The 22,577-nt window shown below is 50.6% G+C and overlaps 1 protein-coding gene across 1 annotated transcript in view; it reads right to left on the bottom strand.

The window, feature by feature from the left end:
- UBE2O (ubiquitin conjugating enzyme E2 O) overlaps positions 1-22,577 on the bottom strand; it is a 107,002-nt gene that overhangs the window by 17,925 nt on the left and 66,500 nt on the right. Inside the window, exons 13-16 of the mRNA XM_075349569.1 lie at positions 4,749-4,838; positions 3,751-4,435; positions 3,133-3,269; positions 2,401-2,604 (exon numbers count right to left, since the gene is read on the bottom strand). Coding sequence (XP_075205684.1) covers positions 2,401-2,604; positions 3,133-3,269; positions 3,751-4,435; positions 4,749-4,838 — 1,116 coding nt within the window. The remainder of the gene's footprint in view (positions 1-2,400; positions 2,605-3,132; positions 3,270-3,750; positions 4,436-4,748; positions 4,839-22,577) is intronic.

The raw sequence follows: 22,577 nt of genomic DNA, 5'->3' as shown, positions 1-22,577 counted from the left end.
GGCAGGCCCGGGGGCGGCATTTTTGCGACTAGGCCGCGATGAAGCCGGGGACTAAATTTGAGACCGCGCCCGACAAGCAGGCACGGTCGGCGCGGAAGTCCGCCGGTCTTCTCAATTCAGCCGCTGCCGCAGCGTCCGGGAAGAAGGTGCGCTCCTGCACAGTCCCCAATGGGGACACAGAGTACCTTAGAGTTGCAGGGCCCGGTCCCTGAGGTTGAATAGACTCCGGTCCGGCAGATTCCCACAGGGGCTGCGGAGGGAGCACGGTCCCAGCAACTGGATGACCATTCAGGATCCCACTTCTCCCAGAGCCGCTAAGGGATGGTGAAGGAGACGGCATGAGGCTCCGGCCTTTGTACCCGCAATGGGTACCTCAACCTTAACAACACCGCCGACGTAGTGGGGTGAGAAGGAAACATGCCGGGGACCCCGTGGGGGCCCTCTTTTCTTCCAACCGACATAACTAATATGAGAATGCATGAGTGGATGTGTGCCTCCTTCCACACAAAGCATAAAACTGAGGAGCCCGTGATCCACGGGAGGGTGTATAGGCAGAGGGGAGGGGTTACACTTTTTAAAGTGTAATACTTTGTGTGGCCTCCGGAGGCAGAAGCTATACACCCAATTGTCTGGGTCTCCCAATGGAGCGACAAAGAAATATTAAGCTTTGATATTTATGAGTCTTTTGAGTTGATTAAGAACATAGTTGTTGATCAATAATAAAAATAATTCCTCTAAAATACAACTTGCCTAATAATTCTGCACACAGTGTAATCACAGGCTCATTCATCTTCCCACAATGTTCTAATAAATATGGACAAAACCTTTTGGCCAATTAGGTAACTTGCCTGCATACATTTATTCAAGCACAGGCAGTATTGTATTTACCACAGATTCCAAGTGATTACCTTTTTTAACACTTTTTTTTTAACAAACCCCAACAGGAAAAAGCAGAGAAGTCTTAAAGGGGTTGTCTAGTAAGTGATTAGAGAAGAAGAAGTCTTTGGAATTTGGTTCGGAGGGCACAGTCTAACCTTAGATAAGGTTCGGTTTGTGACCCTGACTTGATCTGAACCTCAATGGAAGTCAGGAATTGGGCAGTTTGTGTCTTCGCCCACATGCAGCCAGCCATAAGCAGATAACTTCCGGGGGAGGGGATTTTTGAATTTTTTTTTCTTGTTTCTGTGTGCACATTACATCTTATAACGCTTAGGCTATGTGCCCGCGCTGCGGATTTTGCCGCGGATTTTCCGAAAATCTGCAGCAGCGGCACTTCCAAGCCATTTCAATGGCATTTTGGAAATGCTGTGTCCATGCTGCGGATTTTTCCGCGGCGGATTTGCCACGGATTTTGATCCGGAAAAATCTGCAGCATGTCAATTATTGTTGCGGTTTTTGGTGCGGATTTTGGGTATAGAATGGGGAAAAAAAAAATCCGGATCAAAATCCGCAGCAAATTCGCGGTAATCCGCGGCAAAAATAAGGTGCGGATTTGCCGCGAAAGTCGCGGATTTTCATGCAGAAAAATCCGCAGGTACATTCTACCGTGGACACATAGCCTAATTTTATTCAAAGTGTGAGCCCTCAAGCGCTGCAAGCAACTCACAGGGCTGAGCAGCGAGTGTATCCAAGCACAGAGCTTCTCGCAAGTGGTTTGCACTCGGAACTCATTCAAACTTCGAACTGGAACTGTTTTTTTGGTAGTCTGTTTCCGAACTTGCTCATCTCTAGAAGTGAACACCTATCCAGAGGATAAATCAAAACTAATAAATCAGTGTGACTGCGGCTCCATTCATTCTCTACATGACTGCCGAGCACTGTACTGTTTTCTGGCAGCCCCATAGAAAATGGATGGAGCAGTCGTCAACCATGTGCACTGCTGATTTATTTTAACTGGTATTTAGGAGAAAAAAAAAAAATAAAGCTATGGTGATCAGCTGAGGTTACAGCGGTTGGACCCATCTAATAGTTATTATCTGTCCTGTGCAGCGGCGATAACACCTTTTCACTGGACAACCAATGGAATCTCTTTTAAAGCATCACTACAGCGCTGGAGTTGTGCTATTAATCTAAAGTCCTTGTCCCTAGTAATATACTTACCTACTAACGTAATCACCTGTTACGGGAGCCGCTCTGGTCCTGTGGCACCATCTTGTGACAGCCTAATGTCAGAGGTAATGGTCACAAAGGCTCAATGTAAGTCTGTGAAAACCAGTATGAGGCCATCATAGACTTACATTGGGTTGTGACTTCTGGATCGCTCCAGCAAACACTGGAGCAATCTGGCAGGTCATACTGACAGGAGAGATGGTGTTGGAAGGTGAAGAAAGCGGCAGGATTTAATCTTTAGATATATAAGGCAATTTCAGCAATATCAAGTCTATAGGAAGAATCAATTACCTTTCCTATCCAGGTGCCCAGCAGACTAACACACACTTTCCCATTGTCATAGAGGTTTGGATTCAGCCTTCCACTGCATTGGGACAGATAGCGGAAGAGGGGCGGCACGGCTGGATAGATGCTGGGCAGCTGAATGTCAAATAAAAACAGGCCATCCTCATATGGAGTTCGGGTGGGACCTTTAATAAAGGCAGAAAACAGGTCCTAAAAGGAAAGACACAAAACAAAGTGAATATGGAGAAGTAAAACAAGCGCAGGCGCCGGAATTAACGATTATGACGGTGACACTGGAGGAAGGCCAGGCAGACAGGGGCGGGAATAGGTAGCAAAACCTGACCCACATATTCCCTTCCTGTTGCACCTGTCAATCAAATAGCAGTGCATTTATGTAACGTTACTTGCACTTATTTCTGAAATAAAATATCCAATCGCAGAATAAAAAAGTATGGTTACACTCAGTATCCCAGCACCAGTATAGCACTGGCTTTACTTTATATATGGAAATCCTGCTGGTTGGTTCCCTTTAAGTAGAGCATGAGTTAGATATTCAGTAGCCAAAATCAGACCAGAGCTCTGAACTCCACAAAGTTATCAGTTTAATAATATCTGTAAAACCCCTTTAACTATAATTAAACTACACAAATAAAAAAGGAGAGACAAGATATTACCAAAATCTATACCAATAATAGAAGGTCAAAATAAGAGAATATGCAGCGTCCAAACAAAGCTTACCATCCTGTCTTCAAAGGTCTTCACCATGATGCCATCGGGGAGGGATGTGGCAAGCAAAGCCATTTCCTTGCGTACGGTGCTGAAGAATTTCTTTGCTTCTGGCGCCTGGAACTCCAGCTTCTTGAAGACATGGCTCTCTGTGGGAAGTAGAAGGAGAGATGATCGAGATTAGAATTTAGATTGTAAATCAAGAGCAGGAGAGGCACCTGAGAAAACAACCACCACAACAAACCAAGAGTGTTTTTGGTTTACTGACTCAAGGTCCTGCACCGCTTCCTTTTGAATGAGGTATGACATTGGTACTACACATACGAACATTTTCTAGAATCTGTGTAAACCAGATCATTGCTCAAAGCTATCACCCTCATTTGGCCTATGGCTACATGTGGTGCATCACAGTGTGACGTGAAACATTGATCTCAGTACTTACAGGATGTGCCAAAATTGGACAAAATTGTATACTAGAAGCACTGCACGATTGTGCACTGTGTGTATATACACAAGTATTCACCACTCAACAAAAAAAAAACAAAAAAAAAACCACACACACACACACACACACGTTTGTTATTGTTAGTCTATCGACCTGACAGCCATGAATCACTGCCCCCTGCTTACCTGGCGCAGTCTCCAGCACGGAGAACACCTCTCCTTTAGCACTTGTGAATATGACGCCAGGTTTGCCCCCACACTGCTGGCACAGGACAGGTGTGTCGCTAGGCCATTCAGAGCGGACGGGTGTCTGTGCTTCTGCTTTATCGTCTTTTTCCGCCTCTGGTGCAGATTCCATCTTCTCCTCTTCTGCAATGGCCACATTATCAAGTGTCTTCTTCAGATTTTCCTGTAACTTTTTGATATCATCCAGGAATTTTTTTTCCCTAGTAAATTTCTCAGGCTCGGCAATGGGGGAGGTTGGAGAACCAGTGAGCAACTGTTCTACAGTCATATTTTTCAAACTTTCCAAGATCTTAATAGCCTCCTTCAGCTCCTTGAAGCTCTTTACTATGCCCTCCTTCTCATTCACTTTGCCTACAAGCCCAGGGACCACTACGGTAGCCACAGACGTTCCTTGCCCTGGGTCATCGTTCTCTGCCTGTGGAGCTTGTTCTGCAGAAGCACTTGGATTCGGTGCTTCCTCTGCTGCTTCGGCAGCAACACGCGAGTGTTCGTCCTCCGTTAAGCCATTGTCTGTCTCCCAGCTGTCACTGTCGTCTTCCCACTCATCAGAGGAGGCACCACTGGTGCTACTTTCCACAGAGTCATAGAAAGACTCATCCAGCTCAGACTCCACATTATACAGACACTGAAGAGGAACATAAAAAGGTAATGAAAATTTCAGACAATAGTACACTTTAAAAACTAAGCTCAGAAATCATCATGCTATTTGTTGCCCTAATCCCAAAAGGAGGGCAAAAAGCAAGATCTCATCTCCAGGGTAGGCCACCGATTCTCCATGCAACCAAGATCTCATCTCCAGGGTAGGCCACCGATGCTCCATACAACCAAGATCTCATCTCCAGGGTAGGCCACCGATTCTCCATACAACCAAGATCTCATCTCCAGGGTAGGCCACCGATTCTCCATGCAACCAAAAAATATGCTTCAGATGTTCTTACCTGAGGAAGGGTGATGGTCCTGGAGTGGTCAGCCCAAATGACTTCTACTTTACTACTAACATCTACACGGGCAACTTGTCCCACTGAAGGCTGAAAGAGGCAGAATAGGAGAAGACATGTTTATTGCAGCTAGCAGCACTCCAGCATTGAGGAAAGAAGGGAATTTTGTTTACTTACCGTAAATTCCTTTTCTTCTAGCTCCTATTGGGAGACCCAGACAATTGGGTGTATAGCTACTGCCTCCGGAGGCCACACAAAGTATTACACTTTAAAAAGTGTAACCCCTCCCCTCTGCCTATACACCCTCCCGTGCATCACGGGCCCATCAGTTTTGGTGCCAAAAGCAGGAAGGAGGAACTTATAAATTGGTCTAAGGTAAATTCAATCCGAAGGATGTTCGGAGAACTGAAACCATGAACCAAAAGAACAATTCAACATGAACAACATGTGTACACAAAAGAACAAACAGCCCGAAGGGAACAGGGGCGGGTGCTGGGTCTCTCAATAGGAGCTAGAAGAAAAGGAATTTACGGTAAGTAAACAAAATTCCCTTCTTTGTCGCTCCATTGGGAGACCCAGACAATTGGGACGTCCAAAAGCAGTCCCTGGGTGGGTAAAAGAATACCTCGATAAAAAGAGCCGTAAAACAGCCCCCTCTTACAGGTGGGCAACCGCCGCCTGAAGGACTCGCCTACCTAGGCTGGCATCTGCCGAAGCATAGGCATGCACCTGATAGTGTTTCGTGAAGGTGTGCAGACTCGACCAGGTAGCCGCCTGACACACCTGCTGAGCCGTAGCCTGGTGCCGCAATGCCCAGGATGCACCTACGGCTCTGGTAGAATGGGCTTTGAGCCCTGAAGGAATCGGAAGCCCAGAAGAACGATAGGCTTCAAAAATCGGTTCCTTGATCCACCGAGCCAAGGTAGACTTGGAAGCCTGCGACCCCTTACGCTGGCCAGCGACAAGGACAAAGAGCGCATCAGAGCGGCGCAGGGGCGCCGTGCGAGACACGTAGATCCGGAGTGCTCTCACTAGATCTAACAAATGCAAATCCTTTTCACATTGGTGAACTGGATGAGGGCAAAATGAAGGTAAGGAGATATCCTGATTGAGATGAAAAGTGGACACCACCTTAGGGAGAAAGTCCGGGACCGGACGCAGAACCACCTTATCCTGGTGAAATACCAGGAAAGGGCCTTTGCATGACAGCGCTGCAAGCTCTGACACTCTACGGAGTGAAGTAACCGCCACTAGAAATGCCACCTTCTGCGAAAGACGTGATGGAGAGACATCCCGCAGCGGCTCAAAAGGTGGTTTTTGAAGAGCCCGTAGAACCATGTTGAGATCCCAGGGTTCCAGCGGACGCTTGTAAGGTGGGACTATGTGGCAAACTCCCTGCAGGAACGTGCGGACCTGCGGAAGCCTGGCTAGACGCTTTTGAAAAAACACGGAAAGCGCCGAGACTTGACCTTTGAGAGAGCTGAGGGACAAACCCTTGTCCAATCCCGATTGAAGGAAGGAAAGAAACCTGGGTAAGGCAAACGGCCAGGGGATAAACCCCCTCTCAGAGCACCAGGCTAAGAAGATCCTCCAAGTTCTGTGATAGATCTTGGCTGACGTTGGCTTCCTGGCCTGTCTCATAGTGGCAATGACATCTTGATACAACCCTGAGGACGCTAAGAGCCAGGACTCAATGGCCACACAGTCAGGTTGAGGGCCGCAGAATTCAGATGGAAAAATGGCCCTTGAGATAGCAAGTCTGGTCGGTCTGGGAGCGCCCACGGTTGCCCCACCGTGAGATGCCACAGATCCGGGTACCACGACCGCCTCGGCCAATCTGGAGCGACGAGGATGGCGTGGCCGCAGTCGGACCTGATCTTGCGCAACACTCTGGGCAGCATTGCCAGAGGAGGGAATACATAAGGCAGTTGAAACTGCGACCAATCCTGAACTAAGGCGTCCGCCGCCAGAGCTCTGTGGTCCTGAGACCGTGCCATGAATGCCGGGACCTTGTTGTTGTGCCGAGACGCCATGAGATCGACGTCCGGCGTTCCCCAGCGGCAACAGATCTCTTGAAACACGTCCGGGTGGAGAGACCATTCCCCCGCGTCCATGCCCTGGCTGTCATGATGTATTTTACCTTCTCACTGTATTTGCTGTAATACTATGTCAGGATGTGATGTCACTTTCCTTTGGTTGTACTTACTGAACACTTTGAAATGTCTTGGGATGTAAGTAACCATACCTTCCCCCCCATCTCCTGTGTCTCTGGGCCCATAATGCAATTATCTCTTGTCCACACAGCCAGGGGAACTTCTCATTGTTTCGTAAGCAGTGGATAACGCCAACTACACAAACCTGTAGACATCTCGGAGCCAACCTTCTAGAATCTTCTAGTGGGCCCAACCATTGCATAGACCCCTACCCTTGAGGGGCGGGCCCACGAGCTCAAACAATTCACTCCTGTTTCTAAATGCAGTTGGGAGTTTTTGAAGAGGAAGGGAGCGAGATCTGAATCTGCGGACAGACCTCGCCGTCCAGTGGATTGTGTGGGATTTCTGGGACTCTGAAAAGGACTATTACGTTGTGATCTGGCACTTTGGATTATCGGGAGGTGCCCCCGAATCGGTTTTATTTGGACTTGTCGTGTGCTGTTCCTGTATTCCTGTTAGTAAACCTGTTGGATCATCCTCGGCCTGTTGTCTCTCTTTGCTCTGATGTACACCCCGTCACAAACTGGTGGCAGCAGCGGGATCAGAGCAGAAGAAATGGAGGACAACAGCCAATCGACGTCTGAAACCAGAACCTCAGGATACAGGAACTGGACTGTGGCGAGTCTACAAACAAAGGCCCGTGAATTAGGTGTCGGCTACAAAGGACTCTCTAAGGAGCAACTAATTGAGGCATTGGAACACGCTTGCCTGCAAGATGGCACCGAGGAACAATTTCCACAGCAAGGGGAGCAAAGACGGGAGCCAGAGGTGAATACCCAAAAAAGTCAATGGGTTGTGTGGTACAAGGAAAAGATGGCACTGCTTGGAGATGAGGCCACCATAGAAGATAAGAGGGAGGCCATGCGTGGAGCTGAAGAGAAGGAGCGCAGGATGGAGGAGATTGCATTGCTGGATAAGCAGCTCGCTGTGGAAGCCGCGAGAGGTCCTAGACAGACTGTAACCCCAGCACCCATCATGAGGGAACTTCCCAGAGTGTCCCGCAAAGACTTCAAGCAGTTTAATGAGGCTGCTGGTGACATTGAGGGCTTCTTCCAGGACTTTGAGCATCAGTGTCGATTAATGGAAGTCCCAGAAAGGGAGCGCGTCCGGCATCTGGTTGGGCTCTTAGAGGGTGGAGCTGCTGCAGCCTATAGAGCTATGGACCCTCGGTGGAACTGTGAGTATGCGGATATTAAACAGACTATTCTAGAACATTATGCTGTAACGCCAGACACTTACAGGACTCAGTTCCGTACTCTAGCATGTGATGAGGAAGTGTCCTTCAAGATGTATGCCCACAAACTCAAACATCTGTGGCATCGTTGGTTGGAGGCAGAGGAGGCCTTAACCTTGGAGACCGTCCTCCAGGTCCTCCTAAAAGAGCAGTTTTACTTCAAGTGCCCCGCTGAGATCCGGGAATGGGTGCGTGAAAGGAGACCAGCCACTGTGGAGGAAGCTGCAGCTCTAGCTGATGAGGCTCTCACCATCAAGCCTCAGTGGAAAAAACTACTACCCAGTGAGAAAAAAAACACCAACCCCCCAACGCTGGTGGCCCCTGGTCCTTCTGGCCCCAATGTTCACCATCACCCTAGACCGTCAACTCATGGGGACCTTCGTGTGACTGTGCCTCGCATTACTCATGCTCCACCTTTGGGAATAAGACGCGGAGGAAGAATCCCAGAGCGCAGATGTTATGGATGTGGGCAGCCTGGGCACATGCAATTCCAATGTCCAGGTGTTCGTAGACAGAACAGCTACAGACCGCCTTTGCCTGTTCATTACCTACAGACACCTTCACCAGGAGAAGAGCTGGATTCTGTGCCTGATGACTTGCCAAGTGACTCAGATATCCTGGCTCCCCTACCCGGAGTCTATGGGGTGCGAGCTCCAGCCACCTGTTCTTCTGATCTTCAGGACAAACATCTACAGGAGGTCGTGCTGGATGGCCAAAAAGTTGTTGGCTTCCGTGACACTGGGGCTTTCCTCACCATAGCCGATCCCCGAGTAATTCAACCACAAGCAATTCAAAAGGGACCAGGAATTGCCATTGAACTGGCAGGAGGTACCCAGAGATATATTCCAAGAGCGAGTGTGACCCTGGATTATGGCTTTGGGGCAAAACAATGTGTGGTCGGTGTGATGAGTGGCCTCCCTGCAGACGTTCTTCTAGGAAATGATGTGGGGAATCTTCATTGCCACTTTGTCGGTGCGGTAACCAGAAGTCAAGCCAAGAGAGCAGCCCATGTGGACGTGTACAACCCATCCATGGAACTGAGGCCACCAGAACTGCCATTACAGCCGGTGAGTGATTCTTCTTGTGGGGATAATATGAATGTTACTTGGGATAAAGTTCAGTTTAGACAAGAAGTAGAGACTGACCCCACCCTTGCTAGTTTTAGAACTCGGGCTGAAATAGGGCAGCTAGGGGAAAACGGAGAAAGAATTATCAGAGAAAATGGACTTCTGTATCGGGTTGCCAATGCCGACTCCCTAGATAAGCCCTGGACTTATAGCAAACAGCTGATTGTTCCTCAGAAGTACAGAATTCCCCTATTACACCTGGCTCATGACATTCCTACGGCTGGCCATCAAGGCAAAACCCGCACCGAGAGACGATTGACTCAAACTTTTTATTGGCCGGGGATTTCCCAAGCAGTGGCGCATTTCTGCCGAACTTGTGACATATGTCAGCGTAGAGGGCGACCCGGAGATCACCCAAAGGCACCCCTGCAACCGCTCCCTATAATAGAAGAACCCTTTCAAAGAGTAGCTGTTGATATCATTGGACCTCTGGCTAAACCAAGTAAATCTGGAAAGCAGTACATTCTCACTGTTGTGGACTACGCCACCCGATATCCAGAAGCCGTGGCCTTGTCAAGTATCTCTGCAGCCAAGGTGGCCGAGGCCTTGGTTATTATTTTTACCAGAGTAGGATTCCCCAGTGAGATCTTGTCGGACCAAGGCTCCCAGTTTATGTCAGAGTTGGTCCAGTGTCTGTGGCACACCTGTGGAGTACGAGCGATCCGAACGACCCCGTATCATCCCCAAACAAATGGACTTTGTGAACGATTCAACGGCACTCTGAAGAATATGCTGAGGGCCTTCACGGACCGAGATTCAGACTGGGAGAAGTACCTACCCCATCTCTTGTTTGCCTATCGGGAAGTTCCCCAGGAGTCCACTGGGTTCTCCCCCTTTGAACTACTCTATGGAAGAAAGGTCCGAGGACCCTTAACCCTGCTCAAGGAATACTGGGAGGGGCAAGTTGAAGATACAGGAACCCCTGTTGTCCCTTATGTCCTAAAGCTGCGAGAAACCTTGGCCCAACTTGCTAGTTTTGCACAGAGTCATTTGCGTATGGCTCAAACCAGACAGAAGACATGGTATGACCGTAACGCACGCTATCGGGAGTTTGTAGAAGGACAACAAGTCTTAATGATTGTTCCCCATCGGCAGAATAAACTGCAGACCACATGGGAGGGTCCCTTCCGGGTTCTCAGAAAACTGAATGATACCAATTACCTTCTTGCTTTAGATGATCAGGGGCTAAGGCAAAAGACTGTCCATGTGAATATGATTAAGGAGTACCATGACCGGAACATTCCAATGATAGCAAGCTGTCGGTTGGCTTCAGAAGATGGTCAAGAGGATGAGGACTCTCTACCTGATCTCGTGGAAGCAGCGAGAGCCCCATCCACTGTGGAACAGGTTCCCCTGGGAGATTACCTGGACTCCTTACAGAAAATCCAGATGCTGGAAGTGCTTCAACAGAGACGGGCTGCTTTCTCATCCCAACCAGGTCGAACCACCGTCACCCAACATCATGTGGACACTCAGGGCATCCGTCCCATACAACTGGCTCCTTACCGGGTACCTGAATCAGTTCGAAACACCATGCAGCACGAACTGGAGGAGATGTTACAGCTTGGGGTAATCCAGGCCTCCCATAGCCCTTGGGCCTCCCCTGTGGTGTTAGTACCCAAGAAGGATGGGAGTACTCGATTTTGTGTGGACTATCGGCGACTAAACGACCATACCGTCAGCGATCCTTACCCAATGCCTCGTATTGACGAACTTCTAGACCGACTGGCTGGGTCCCGATATGTCACTACCTTGGATCTCAGTAAGGGATACTGGCAGATCCCTCTAACGGATGAAGGGAGAGAACGGTCCGCTTTTATAACCCCCTTTGGTCTGTATGAATTTCTAAGCATGCCTTTTGGAATGAAAAATGCCCCGGCCACCTTCCAGAGAATGGTGGATCAGATCCTCCGGGGATGTGATGACTTTGCTTGTGCCTACTTGGATGATATCGCCGTCTTCAGCCACACATGGGAGGAACATCTGAATCAAGTAGCCATTATTTTGGACCTGATTCTTGCAGCCGGCCTAACTATTCGACCCGATAAATGCCAATTGGGGATGGGGGAAGTCCAGTACCTAGGACATAGAGTGGGAGGAGGGAAGCTCCGACCTGAGCCTGCCAAAATCCAGGCTATTAGAGACTGGCCTGTACCCCAAACTAAGAAACAAGTTATGGCTTTTCTGGGCACTGCCAGTTATTACCGAAAATTTGTTTCTCATTTCAGTACTGTGGCCAAGCCTCTTACCGACCTGACCAAGAAAACAATGCCCCGGCTGGTGATCTGGACTCCAGCCTGTGATGAGGCTTTTAACCGGCTGAAGGATGCTTTGATCTGCGATCCTGTCCTGGCTGCTCCAGACTACAAGAGGAGATTCATTGTGCAAACGGATGCCTCTGCTTATGGACTGGGAGCTGTCCTCAGCCAGGTGAATGCAGCTGGGGACGAGCACCCCATCGCCTATCTCAGCCGGAAACTGCTGGACCGAGAAGTGGCCTATGCAACTGTTGAGAAGGAATGTCTGGCTGTAGTGTGGGCCCTTAAGAAACTACGGCCGTATCTGTATGGACGGGAATTCACTGTGGTTACTGATCACAATCCCCTCACCTGGCTGAACAGAGTCTCTGGGGACAATGGACGCTTACTGCGATGGAGCCTGGCTCTGCAGCCCTATAACTTTACCATACAATATAGAAGGGGCAGCCAACACCAAAATGCAGATGGACTGTCCAGGCAAGAGGAGCCTTGAGTCCTGTCAGCCATGCCTGCGTGTACTTAACCAGCGACCTGTAGAGGTCCCTAGTACGTACACAAGTTGGGAGGGGAAGGAATTGTCATGATTTATTTTACCTTCTCACTGTATTTGCTGTAATACTATGTCAGGATGTGATGTCACTTTCCTTTGGTTGTACTTACTGAACACTTTGAAATGTCTTGGGATGTAAGTAACCATACCTTCCCCCCATCTCCTGTGTCTCTGGGCCCATAATGCAATTATCTCTTGTCCACACAGCCAGGGGAACTTCTCATTGTTTCGTAAGCAGTGGATAACGCCAACTACACAAACCTGTAGACATCTCGGAGCCAACCTTCTAGAATCTTCTAGTGGGCCCAACCATTGCATAGACCCCTACCCTTGAGGGGCGGGCCCACGAGCTCAAACAATTCACTCCTGTTTCTAAATGCAGTTGGGAGTTTTTGAAGAGGAAGGGAGCGAGATCTGAATCTGCGGACAGACCTCGCCGTCCAGTGGATTGTGTGGGATTTCTGGGACTCTGAAAAGGACTATTACGTTGTGATCTGGCACTTTGGATTATCGGGAGGTGCCCCCGAATCTGTTTTATTTGGACTTGTCGTGTGCTGTTCCTGTATTCCTGTTAGTAAACCTGTTGGATCATCCTCGGCCTGTTGTCTCTCTTTGCTCTGATGTACACCCCGTCACACTGGCGACTGAGGAAGTCTGCTTCCCAGTTTTCTACGCCCGGAATGTGAACCGCGGAGATGGTGGAGGCTGTGGCCTCCGCCCACAGCAGAATCCGCCGGACTTCTTGGAAGGCTTAACGACTGCGCGTGCCACCCTGGTGGTTGATGTACGCAACCGCCGTGGCGTTGTCCGACTGTATGCGGATCTGCCTGCCCTCGAGCCACCGATGGAACGCCTTGAGGGCTAGATACACTGCCCTGATCTCCAGAACATTGATCTGAAGGGAGGACTCTGTCGGAGTCCAGGTTCCCTGAGCCTTGTGGTGGAGAAAAACCGCTCCCCATCCTGACAGGCTCGCGTCCGTCGTGACCACAGCCCAGAATGGGGGCAGAAAGGATTTTCCTTTCGAAAGAGAAGTGGGGAGAAGCCACCACTGAAGAGAGGTCTTGGCTTCCAGAGACAGAGAGACGTTCCTGTCCAAGGACGTCGGCCTCTTGTCCCATTTGCGGAGAATGTCCCATTGGAGTGGACGCAGATGAAATTGCGCAAATGGAAGTGCCTCCATTGCTGCCACCATCTTCCCCAGGAAGTGCATGAGGCGCCTCAAGGGGTGCGACTGTGCCTGAAGAAGGGATTGCACCCCTGTCTGCAGCGACCGCTGTTTGTCCAGCGGCAGCTTGACCATCGCTGAGAGAGTATGAAACTCCATTCCGAGGTACGCCAGTGACTGGGTCGGAGACAATTTTGACTTTGGACAATTGATGATCCACCCGAACCTCTGGAGAGTCTCCAGAGCAACGGTCAGACTGTGCTGACAAGCCACCCGTGAGGGTGCCTTGACTAGGAGATCGTCTAGGTAAGGGATCACCGAGTGGCCCTGAGTGAAGGATCGCTACGACGGATGCCATGACCTTGGTGAAGACCCGTGGGGCTGTCGCCAGGCCGAAAGGCAGTGCCACAAACTGAAGGTGTTCGTCCCCGATGGCGAAACGCAGGAAGCGTTGATGCTCTTGAGCGATCGGCACATGGAGATAGGCATCTTTGATGTCGATTGATGCTAGGAAGTCTCCTTGGGACATCGAAGCGATGACAGATCGGAGGGATTCCATGCGAAACCTCCTGGTTGTCACATGTCTGTTGAGCAATTTTAGGTCCAAAACGGGACGGAATGAGCCGTCCTTTTTTGGCACCACGAACAGATTGGAGTAAAAACCGCGACCGCGTTCCTGAAGGGGAACGGGGATCACCACTCCTTCTGTTTTCAGAGTGTCCACCGCCTGAAAAAGCGCAACGGTCCGCTCGGGGGGCGGAGATGTTCTGAAAAAAAACGAGTCGGAGGACGAGAGCTGAACTCTATCCTGTAACCGTGAGACAGAATGTCCCTCACCCATCGGTCTTGGACATGTGGCCACCAGGCGTCGCAAAAGCGGGAGAGCCTGCCACCGACCGAGGATGTGGTTTGAGGCGGCCGAAAGTCATGAGGCCGCCTTGGAGACGGTGCCTCCAGCGGTCTTTGGAGGACGTGACTTAGACCGCCATGCAGAAGAGTTCCTCTGGCTCTTCTGTGGTCTGTTGGACGAGGAGGGTTGGGATCTGGCTGAGGGCCGAAAGGACCGAAACCTCGCTTGAACTTTCCGTTGCTGAGGTCGGTTTGGTTTGGGTTGGGGTAAGGACGAGTCCTTTCCCTTGGATTGCTTAATAATTTCATCCAATTGCTCGCCAAACAGTCGGTCGCCAGAAAAAGGCAAACCGGTCAAGAACTTTTTGGAAGCAGAGTCTGCCTTCCATTCGCGTAGCCACATGGCCCTGCGGACTGCCACAGAATTGGCGGATGCTACCCCTGTACGGCTAGCCGAGTCCAGGACAGCATTCATGGCGTAGGATGCAAATACTGACGCCTGAGAAGTCAAAGATGTTACTTGTGGCGCAGCGGTACGGGTGACCGCATTAATCTCAGACAGACAAGCTGAGATAGCCTGGAGTGCCCACACTGCTGCAAAGGCTGGGGCAAAAGACGCGCCTATGGCTTCATAGATGGATTTCAGTAGGAGCTCTGCCTGTCCGTGGCATCCTTGAGCGATGCACCGTCAGCCACTGCTACTACGGATCTAGCCGCCAGTCTAGAGACTGGAGGATCCACCTTGGGACACTGAGCCCAACCCTTAACCACGTCAGCGGGGAAGGGGTAACGTGTGTCATTAAGGCGTTTAGTAAAGCGCTTGTCCGGGAAAGCCCTGTGCTTCTGGACAGCATCTCTAAAGTTAGAGTGATCGAAGAAAGCACTCCGTGTACGTTTAGGAAACCTAAACTGGTGTTTCTCCTGTTGTGAAGCCGAATCCTCTGTAGGCGGAGTTGGGGGAGACAGATCTAGCACCTGGTTGATGGACGCTATAAGATCATTTACTATGGCGTCCCCTTCAGGTGTATCCAGATTGAGAGCAACGTCAGGATCAGAGTCCTGAGCTGCGACCTCCGCCTCCTCCTCTAGAGAATCCTCAAGCTGAGACCCCGAACTGCGTGAAGAAGTCGGGGAAGATTCTAAGCGAGCCCGCTTAGCTGGTCTGGGACTGCGGTCCGTGCCGGAGTCCTGCACGTAATAACTAGAGGCCACACCAGGAACACGCTTAGTCGCAGACCGAGAGGGACCTGGGGGTGATCCCGCAGTGCCCGGGGCCTGTGTAAGGGCCGGTCTGGACTGCAAAACCTCTAGAAACTTAACAGACCATTTATCCATAGACTGAGTCATGGAATGAGAAAGCGACTCAGAGTTTGTCAGCTAAAACAGCAAACTCTGTCCCTGCCATCTGGACAGGGGGGCCGGTGGTTCTACCTGGGCCGAGGGACCCCCTAGTGCCTCAGGCTCCGGCTGAGCGAGTGCCACAGGGGCCGAGCATTGCTCACAGTGAGGGTAGGTGGAACCTGCAGGTAACATAGCCGCACAAGAGGTACAGGTAGCAAAATAACCCTGTGCCTTGGCCCCCTTGCTCCTTGTGAACGACATGCTGTTGTCTCCCAGGAGCGTGATCACTGAGGGTATATAGCCACAAGTTAACAATACAGCTGAACCGGAAAGTATACAAATATAATGTATCTATATACAGTTCAGCACCCTAGGGGGACCAGCACCGGTAACCGGTGTGGCTTACCAACCGCTCCAGCGGTGTGTGGCCACCAGATTCCCTGCCTCGGGTCTCCCAGAGCTGCAGCCAGACGTCCTCCACCGGCAGGATGTGTTAAAACATGGCTGTCGGCGTTCACAGGGGAGGAGGGAGCCGTGGGCGGACTTACAAAAGTGCGGGAATCTGGTGCCCCATAGGGAATAGTGAGGGGGGAGGAGGACAGCTATGTGTGCTCCAGCCCTCACTGTCGGCGTCAGCCCGACCGTCCCGCCCTTGCCCCTGACTGACAGGCCCGTGGGCGGGAGTTTAATGTACTAGGCCGCAAAAGCCGGGGACTAAAGTAGAAACCGCGGCCGACAAGCAGGCATGGTCGGCGCGGTAGTCCCGGACAAAAAACAAACACTGCAGGCGCTGCAGCGTCTGAGGCCCAGGTGCTCCATGCACCGTCCCAAAGGGGACACAGAGTACCTGTAGTTGCAGGGCCTTGTCCCTGACGATACTCAGTCTCCTGTCCGGCAGATACCACCAGGGGCTGCGGAGGGAGCCCGGTCCCAGTGTCTGGATGACCGGTTAGGATCCCACTTCACCCAGAGCCCCTAAGGGATGGGGAAGGAAAGCGGCATGTGGGCTCCAGCCTCTGTACCCGCAATGGGTACCTCAACCTTAACAACACTGCCGACTCAGTGGGGTGAGAAGGGAGCATGCCGGGGGCCCTGTTAAGGGCCCTCTTTTCTTCCATCCGAAATAGTCAGCAGCTGCTGCTGACTAAAATGTGGAGCATTGTGTGCATGTGTGCCTCCTTCAACACAAAGCTAAAAACTGATCGGCCCGTGATGCACGGGAGGGTGTATAGGCAGAGGGGAGGGGTTACACTTTTTAAAGTGTAATACTTTGTGTGGCCTCCGGAGGCAGTAGCTATACACCCAATTGTCTGGGTCTCCCAATGGAGCGACAAAGAAAATATTCAGCAAAAAGCAACCCTAGCCGGCTTTCAATACATTGGTTTCCTCAACTTTTTCCAATCATCTTCTAGTTAATCCATCTTGGATTATGTTCCACAAAAATGTTCCTGTGCTCAGATAATCTTGTATATGTGTCCTTGCTATGTACTGTGTAATGGCTTTGTCTGACCGTACAGGAACATGGTCTGATCACACCACATCTCCTGGGCAGGAGGGAATGTAAATTAGTATACAGACATTACAGCAAAGGATCATAGCTGATTTTTGTGAGGTAAAACATTTACATTTTTTTTAAAAAATGTTTACCTCAACAGAAAGAATTACCGTATTTGCAATCCTGTGCTGTAATGTCTGTATACTTTCATCCTCCCCTGCCCAGGAGATGTGGTATGATCAGTCCGTATCCTTATAATCTTACCTTATTACCTCAGTAATACTGTCAGCAGTAAAATAACAGTGGGTCATGACCACATTCTTTTACCTTTAATTTTTTTTTCTATTGTTTTCCGCCTCTAAAACAAGGGTGCGTCTTATAGTCTGAAAAATACGGTGTATGTGTAATATATCTATCTATCTATCTATCTATATATATCTATCTATATATATCTATATATCTATATATATATATATATTAGTCCAACCCCATCCAGGTGTACAGTAATGCCTATATTATTTATTGCCTTACTTTTACTGATGTGATGCTCACCCTGCTTCAGTTTGGGCCTGGCATTACAAACAGTCTCCCATATCTCAAGGACCTGCAGTGATGTAATGCAGAGGGATGGGCCAGAACAGCACAGTGCCCTGCCTCTTCATTACATCACTGCAGGTCCTTGAGATACGGGAGACTTTGTTTGTAATGCCAGGACCAAACTGTTGCATAGTGAGCATCACATCAGTAAAACTAAGGGAATAAATAATATAGTATAGGCATTACTGTACACCTGGATGGGGTTGGATCATCATTATATATATATATATATATATATATATATATACATATATACACACACATACATACATACATACATACATACACACACACATACATATATATACATATATACACATATATACACACACATACATTATATATATTACACACATTAACACATCCAATCATATTTTTCCAGTATCTTTATTTAAAGGAACTTTGTGGGGAAAACTCTTTAAATTTCTCATTTAAATTTCTCATGCAACAAAAAGAAGGGAATTTTGTTTACTTGCCGTAAATTCCTTTTCTTCTAGCTCCTATTGGGAGACCCAGACAATTGGGTGTATAGCTTCTGCCTCCGGAGGCCACACAAAGTATTACACTTTAAAAAGTGTAACCCCTCCCCTCTGCCTATACACCCTCCCGTGCATCACGGGCTCCTCAGTTTTGGTGCAAAAGCAGGAAGGAGGAAACTTATAAATTGGTCTAAGGTAAATTCAATCCGAAGGATGTTCGGAGAACTGAAACCATGAACCAAAAGAACAATTCAACATGAACAACATGTGTACACAAAAAAACAAACAGCCCGAAGGGCACAGGGGCGGGTGCTGGGTCTCCCAATAGGAGCTAGAAGAAAAGGAATTTACGGTAAGTAAACAAAATTCCCTTCTTTGTCGCTCCATTGGGAGACCCAGACAATTGGGACGTCCAAAAGCAGTCCCTGGGTGGGTAAAAGAATACCTCGATAAAAAGAGCCGAAACAACGGCCCCCTCTTACAGGTGGGCAACCGCCGCCTGAAGGACTCGCCTACCTAGACTGGCGTCTGCCGAAGCATAGGCATGCACCTGATAGTGTTTCGTGAAAGTGTGCAGACTAGACCAGGTAGCTGCCTGGCACACCTGTTGAGCCGTAGCCCGGTGCCGCAGTGCCCAGGATGCACCCACGGCTCTGGTAGAATGGGCTTTCAACCCTGAAGGGAGTGGAAGTCCAGAAGAACGGTAGGATTCAAGAATCGGTTCCTTGATCCACCGAGCCAAGGTTGACTTGGAAGCCTGCGACCCCTTACGCTGGCCAGCGACAAGGACAAAGAGCGCATCAGAGCGGCGCATTGGCGCCGTGCGAGACACGTAGATCCGGAGTGCTCTCACTAGATCTAACAAATGCAAATCCTTTTCATACTGGTGAATTGGATGAGGGCAAAATGAAGGTAAGGAGATATCCTGATTGAGATGAAAAGTGGACACCACCTTAGGGAGAAAGTCCGGGACCGGACGCAGAACCACCTTATCCTGGTGAAATACCAGGAAAGGGCCTTTGCATGACAGCGCTGCAAGCTCTGACACTCTACGGAGTGAAGCCGCCACTAGAAATGCCACCTTCTGCGAAAGACGTGATGGAGAGACATCCCGCAGCGGTTCAAAAGGTGGCTTTTTGAGATCCCAGGGTTCCAGCGGACGCTTGTAAGGTGAGACTATGTGGTAAACTCCCTGCAGGAACGTGCGGACCTGCGTAAGCCTGGCTAGACGCTTTTGAAAAAACACAGAAAGCGCAGAGACTTGACCTTTGAGAGAGCCGAGAGACAACCCTTGTCCAATCCCGATTGAAGGAAGGAAAGAAACCTGGTTAAGGCAAACGGCCAGGGGGAACACCCCCTCTCAGAGCACCAGGCTAAGAAGATCCTCCAAGATCTGTAATAGATCTTGGCGGACGTTGGTTTCCTGGCCTGTCTCATAGTGGCAATGACATCTTGAGACAACCCTGAGGACGCCAAGAGCCAGGACTCAATGGTCACACAGTCAGGTTGAGGGCCGCAGAATTCAGATGGAAAAAAGGCCCTTGAGATAGCAAGTCTGGTCGGTCTGGGAGCGCCCACGGTTGCCCCACCGTGAGATGCCACAGATCCGGGTACCACGACCGCCTCGGCCAATCTGGAGCGACGAGAATGGCGCGGCGGCAGTCGGACCTGATCTTGCGCAACACTCTGGGCAGCATTGCCAGAGGAGGGAATACATAAGGCAGTTGAAACTGCGACCAATCCTGAACTAAGGCGTCCGCCGCCAGAGCTCTGTGGTCCTGAGACCGGGCCATGAATGCCGGGACCTTGTTGTTGTGCCGAGACGCCATGAGATCGACGTCCGGCGTTCCCCAGCGGCAACAGATCTCTTGAAACACGTCCGGGTGGAGAGACCATTCCCCCGCGTCCATGCCCTGGCGACTGAGGAAATCTGCTTCCCAGTTTTCTACGCCCGGAATGTGAACCGCGGAGATGGTGGAGGCTGTGGCCTCCGCCCACAGCCGAATCCGCCGGACTTCTTGGAAGGCTTGACGACTGCGAGTGCCGCCCTGGTGGTTGATGTACGCAACCGCCGTGGCGTTGTCCGACTGGATTCGGATCTGCTTGCCCTCCAGCCACCGATGAAAGGCCAGTAGGGCTAGATACACTGCCCTTATCTCCAGAATATTGATCTGAAGGGAAGACTATCGGAGTCCAGGTTCCCTGAGCCCTGTGGTGGAGAAAAACTGCCCCCCACCCTGACAGGCTCGCGTCCGTCGTGACCACAGCCCAGGATGGGGGCAGAAAGGATTTCCCCTGCGACAGAGAGTTGGGAAGGAGCCACCACTGAAGTGACGTCTTGGTTGCAAGGGAAAGAGAGACGTTCCTGTCGAGTGAAGTCGACCTCCTGTCCCATTTTCGGAGAATTTCCCACTTCAGTGGCCGCAGATGGAATTGCGCGAACGGCACTGCCTCCATCGCTGCCACCATCTTCCCCAGGAAGTGCATGAGGCGCCTCAAGGGGTGTGACTGACCCCGAAGAAGAGATTGCACCCCTGCCTGCAGAGCAAGCTGTTTGTCCTGCGGTAGCATGACTACCGCTGACTGAGTATGAAACTCCATCCCAAGGTACGTCAGTGATTGGGTCGGTGTCAACTGGGATTTTGGGAAGTTGATTATCAGACCGAACTGCTAGAGAGTCGCCACAGCGACAGAAAGGCTGTTTTGACACGCCAACTGAGAGGGTGCCCTGACCAGGAGATCGTCTAAGTAGGGAATCACCGAGTGGCCCTGAGAGTGTAGGACCGCCACAACAGATGCCATGACCTTGGTGAACACCCGTGGGGCTGTCGCCAGGCCGAAAGGCAATGCCACGAACTGAAGGTGTTCGTCCCTGATGGCGAAGCGCAAAAAGCGTTGATGTTCGGGAGCGATCGGCACATGGAGATAAGCATCCTTGATGTCGATCGATGCTAGGAAGTCTCCTTGTGACATTGAAGCGATGACAGAGCGGAGAGATTCCATCCGAAACCGTCTGGTGCTCACATGTCTGTTGAGTAGTTTGAGGTCCAGAACGGGACGGAACGAGCCGTCCTTCTTTGGCACCACAAACAAGTTGGAGTAAAAGCCGCGACCATGTTCCTGGGGGGGGGAACAGGGATCACGACTCCTTCTGTTTTCAGAGCGTTCACTGCCTGAAAAAGTGCATCGGCTCGCTCGGGGGGCGGAGATGTTCTGAAGAAACGAGTCGGAGGACGAGAGCTGAACTCTATCCTGTAACCGTGAGACAGGATGTCTCTCACCCATCGGTCTTGAACATGTGGCCACCAGGCGTCGCAAAAGCGGGAGAGCCTGCCACCGACCGAGGATGCGGTTCGGGGATGCCGAGAGTCATGAGGAGGCCGCCTTGGAAGCAGTGCCTCCTGCGGCCTTTTGGGGGCGTGACTTAGCCCGCCACGCATAGGAGTTCCTCTGGCCCTTCTCCGGCCTGCTGGACGAAGAGGATTGGGGCTTAACGGAGGGACGAAAGGACCGAAACCTCGATTGTATCTGTCGCTGCTGAGGTCTCTTTGGCTTAGACTGGGACAAGGAGGAGTCCTTTCCCGTAGATTGCTTAATAATCTCATCCAATCGTTCGCCAAACAATCGGTCGCCAGTAAACGGCAAACCGGTTAAAAACCTCTTGGAAGCCGAGTCTGCCTTCCATTCGCGCAGCCACATGGCCCTGCGGACTGCCACAGAGTTAGCGGATGCCACCGCTGTACGGCTATAGCAGAGTCTAAAACTGCGTTCATGGCATAGGAAGAAAAAACTGACGCCTGGGAAGTCAAAGACGTAACCTGCGGAGCAGAATTACGTGTAACCGCATTAATCTCAGCCAGACAAGCTGAGATAGCTTGTAGTGCCCACACTGCTGCAAAGGCCGGGGCAAAAGACGGATGGATTTCATCAGGAGCTCTATCTGCCTGTCAGTGGCATCCTTTAGCGATGATCCATCTGCAACCGATACCACAGATCTAGCCGCCAATCTAGAGACTGGGGGATCCACCTTGGGACATTGAGCCCAACCCTTGACAACGTCAGGAGGGAAGGGGTAACGTGTGTCAGTAAGGCGCTTGTCCGGAACCGCTCTGGGCTTCTGGACAGCATCTCTGAAGTTAGAGTGATCGAAAAACGCACTCAGTGTACGTTTAGGGAACCGAAACTGGTCTTTCTCCTGCTGAGAAGTTGACTCCTCTACAGGTGGCAGTGGGGGAGAGATATCTAACACCTGGTTGATAGACGAGATAAGATCATTTACTATAGCGTCCCCGTCAGGTGTATCAAGATTGAGGGCAGCGTCAGTGTCAGAGCCCTGAGCTGCGACGTCCGCCTCGTCCTCCAGAGAGTCCTCACGCTGGGAACCTGAGCAACGTGAAGAAGTCGGGGAAGATTCCCAGCGTGCCCGCTTAGCCGGTCTGGGACTGTGGTCCGGGCCGGAGTCCTCCACGTGAGACCTAGGGCCCCCCCTGGGAACGTGCTGCAGAGAGAGGGGCCTGG

Source organism: Anomaloglossus baeobatrachus, chromosome 5 (assembly GCF_048569485.1).
Source record: "Anomaloglossus baeobatrachus isolate aAnoBae1 chromosome 5, aAnoBae1.hap1, whole genome shotgun sequence".
In the NCBI taxonomy this organism is placed as follows: domain Eukaryota; kingdom Metazoa; phylum Chordata; class Amphibia; order Anura; family Aromobatidae; genus Anomaloglossus; species Anomaloglossus baeobatrachus.
This window is presented reverse-complemented; position numbering and strand designations above follow the sequence as displayed.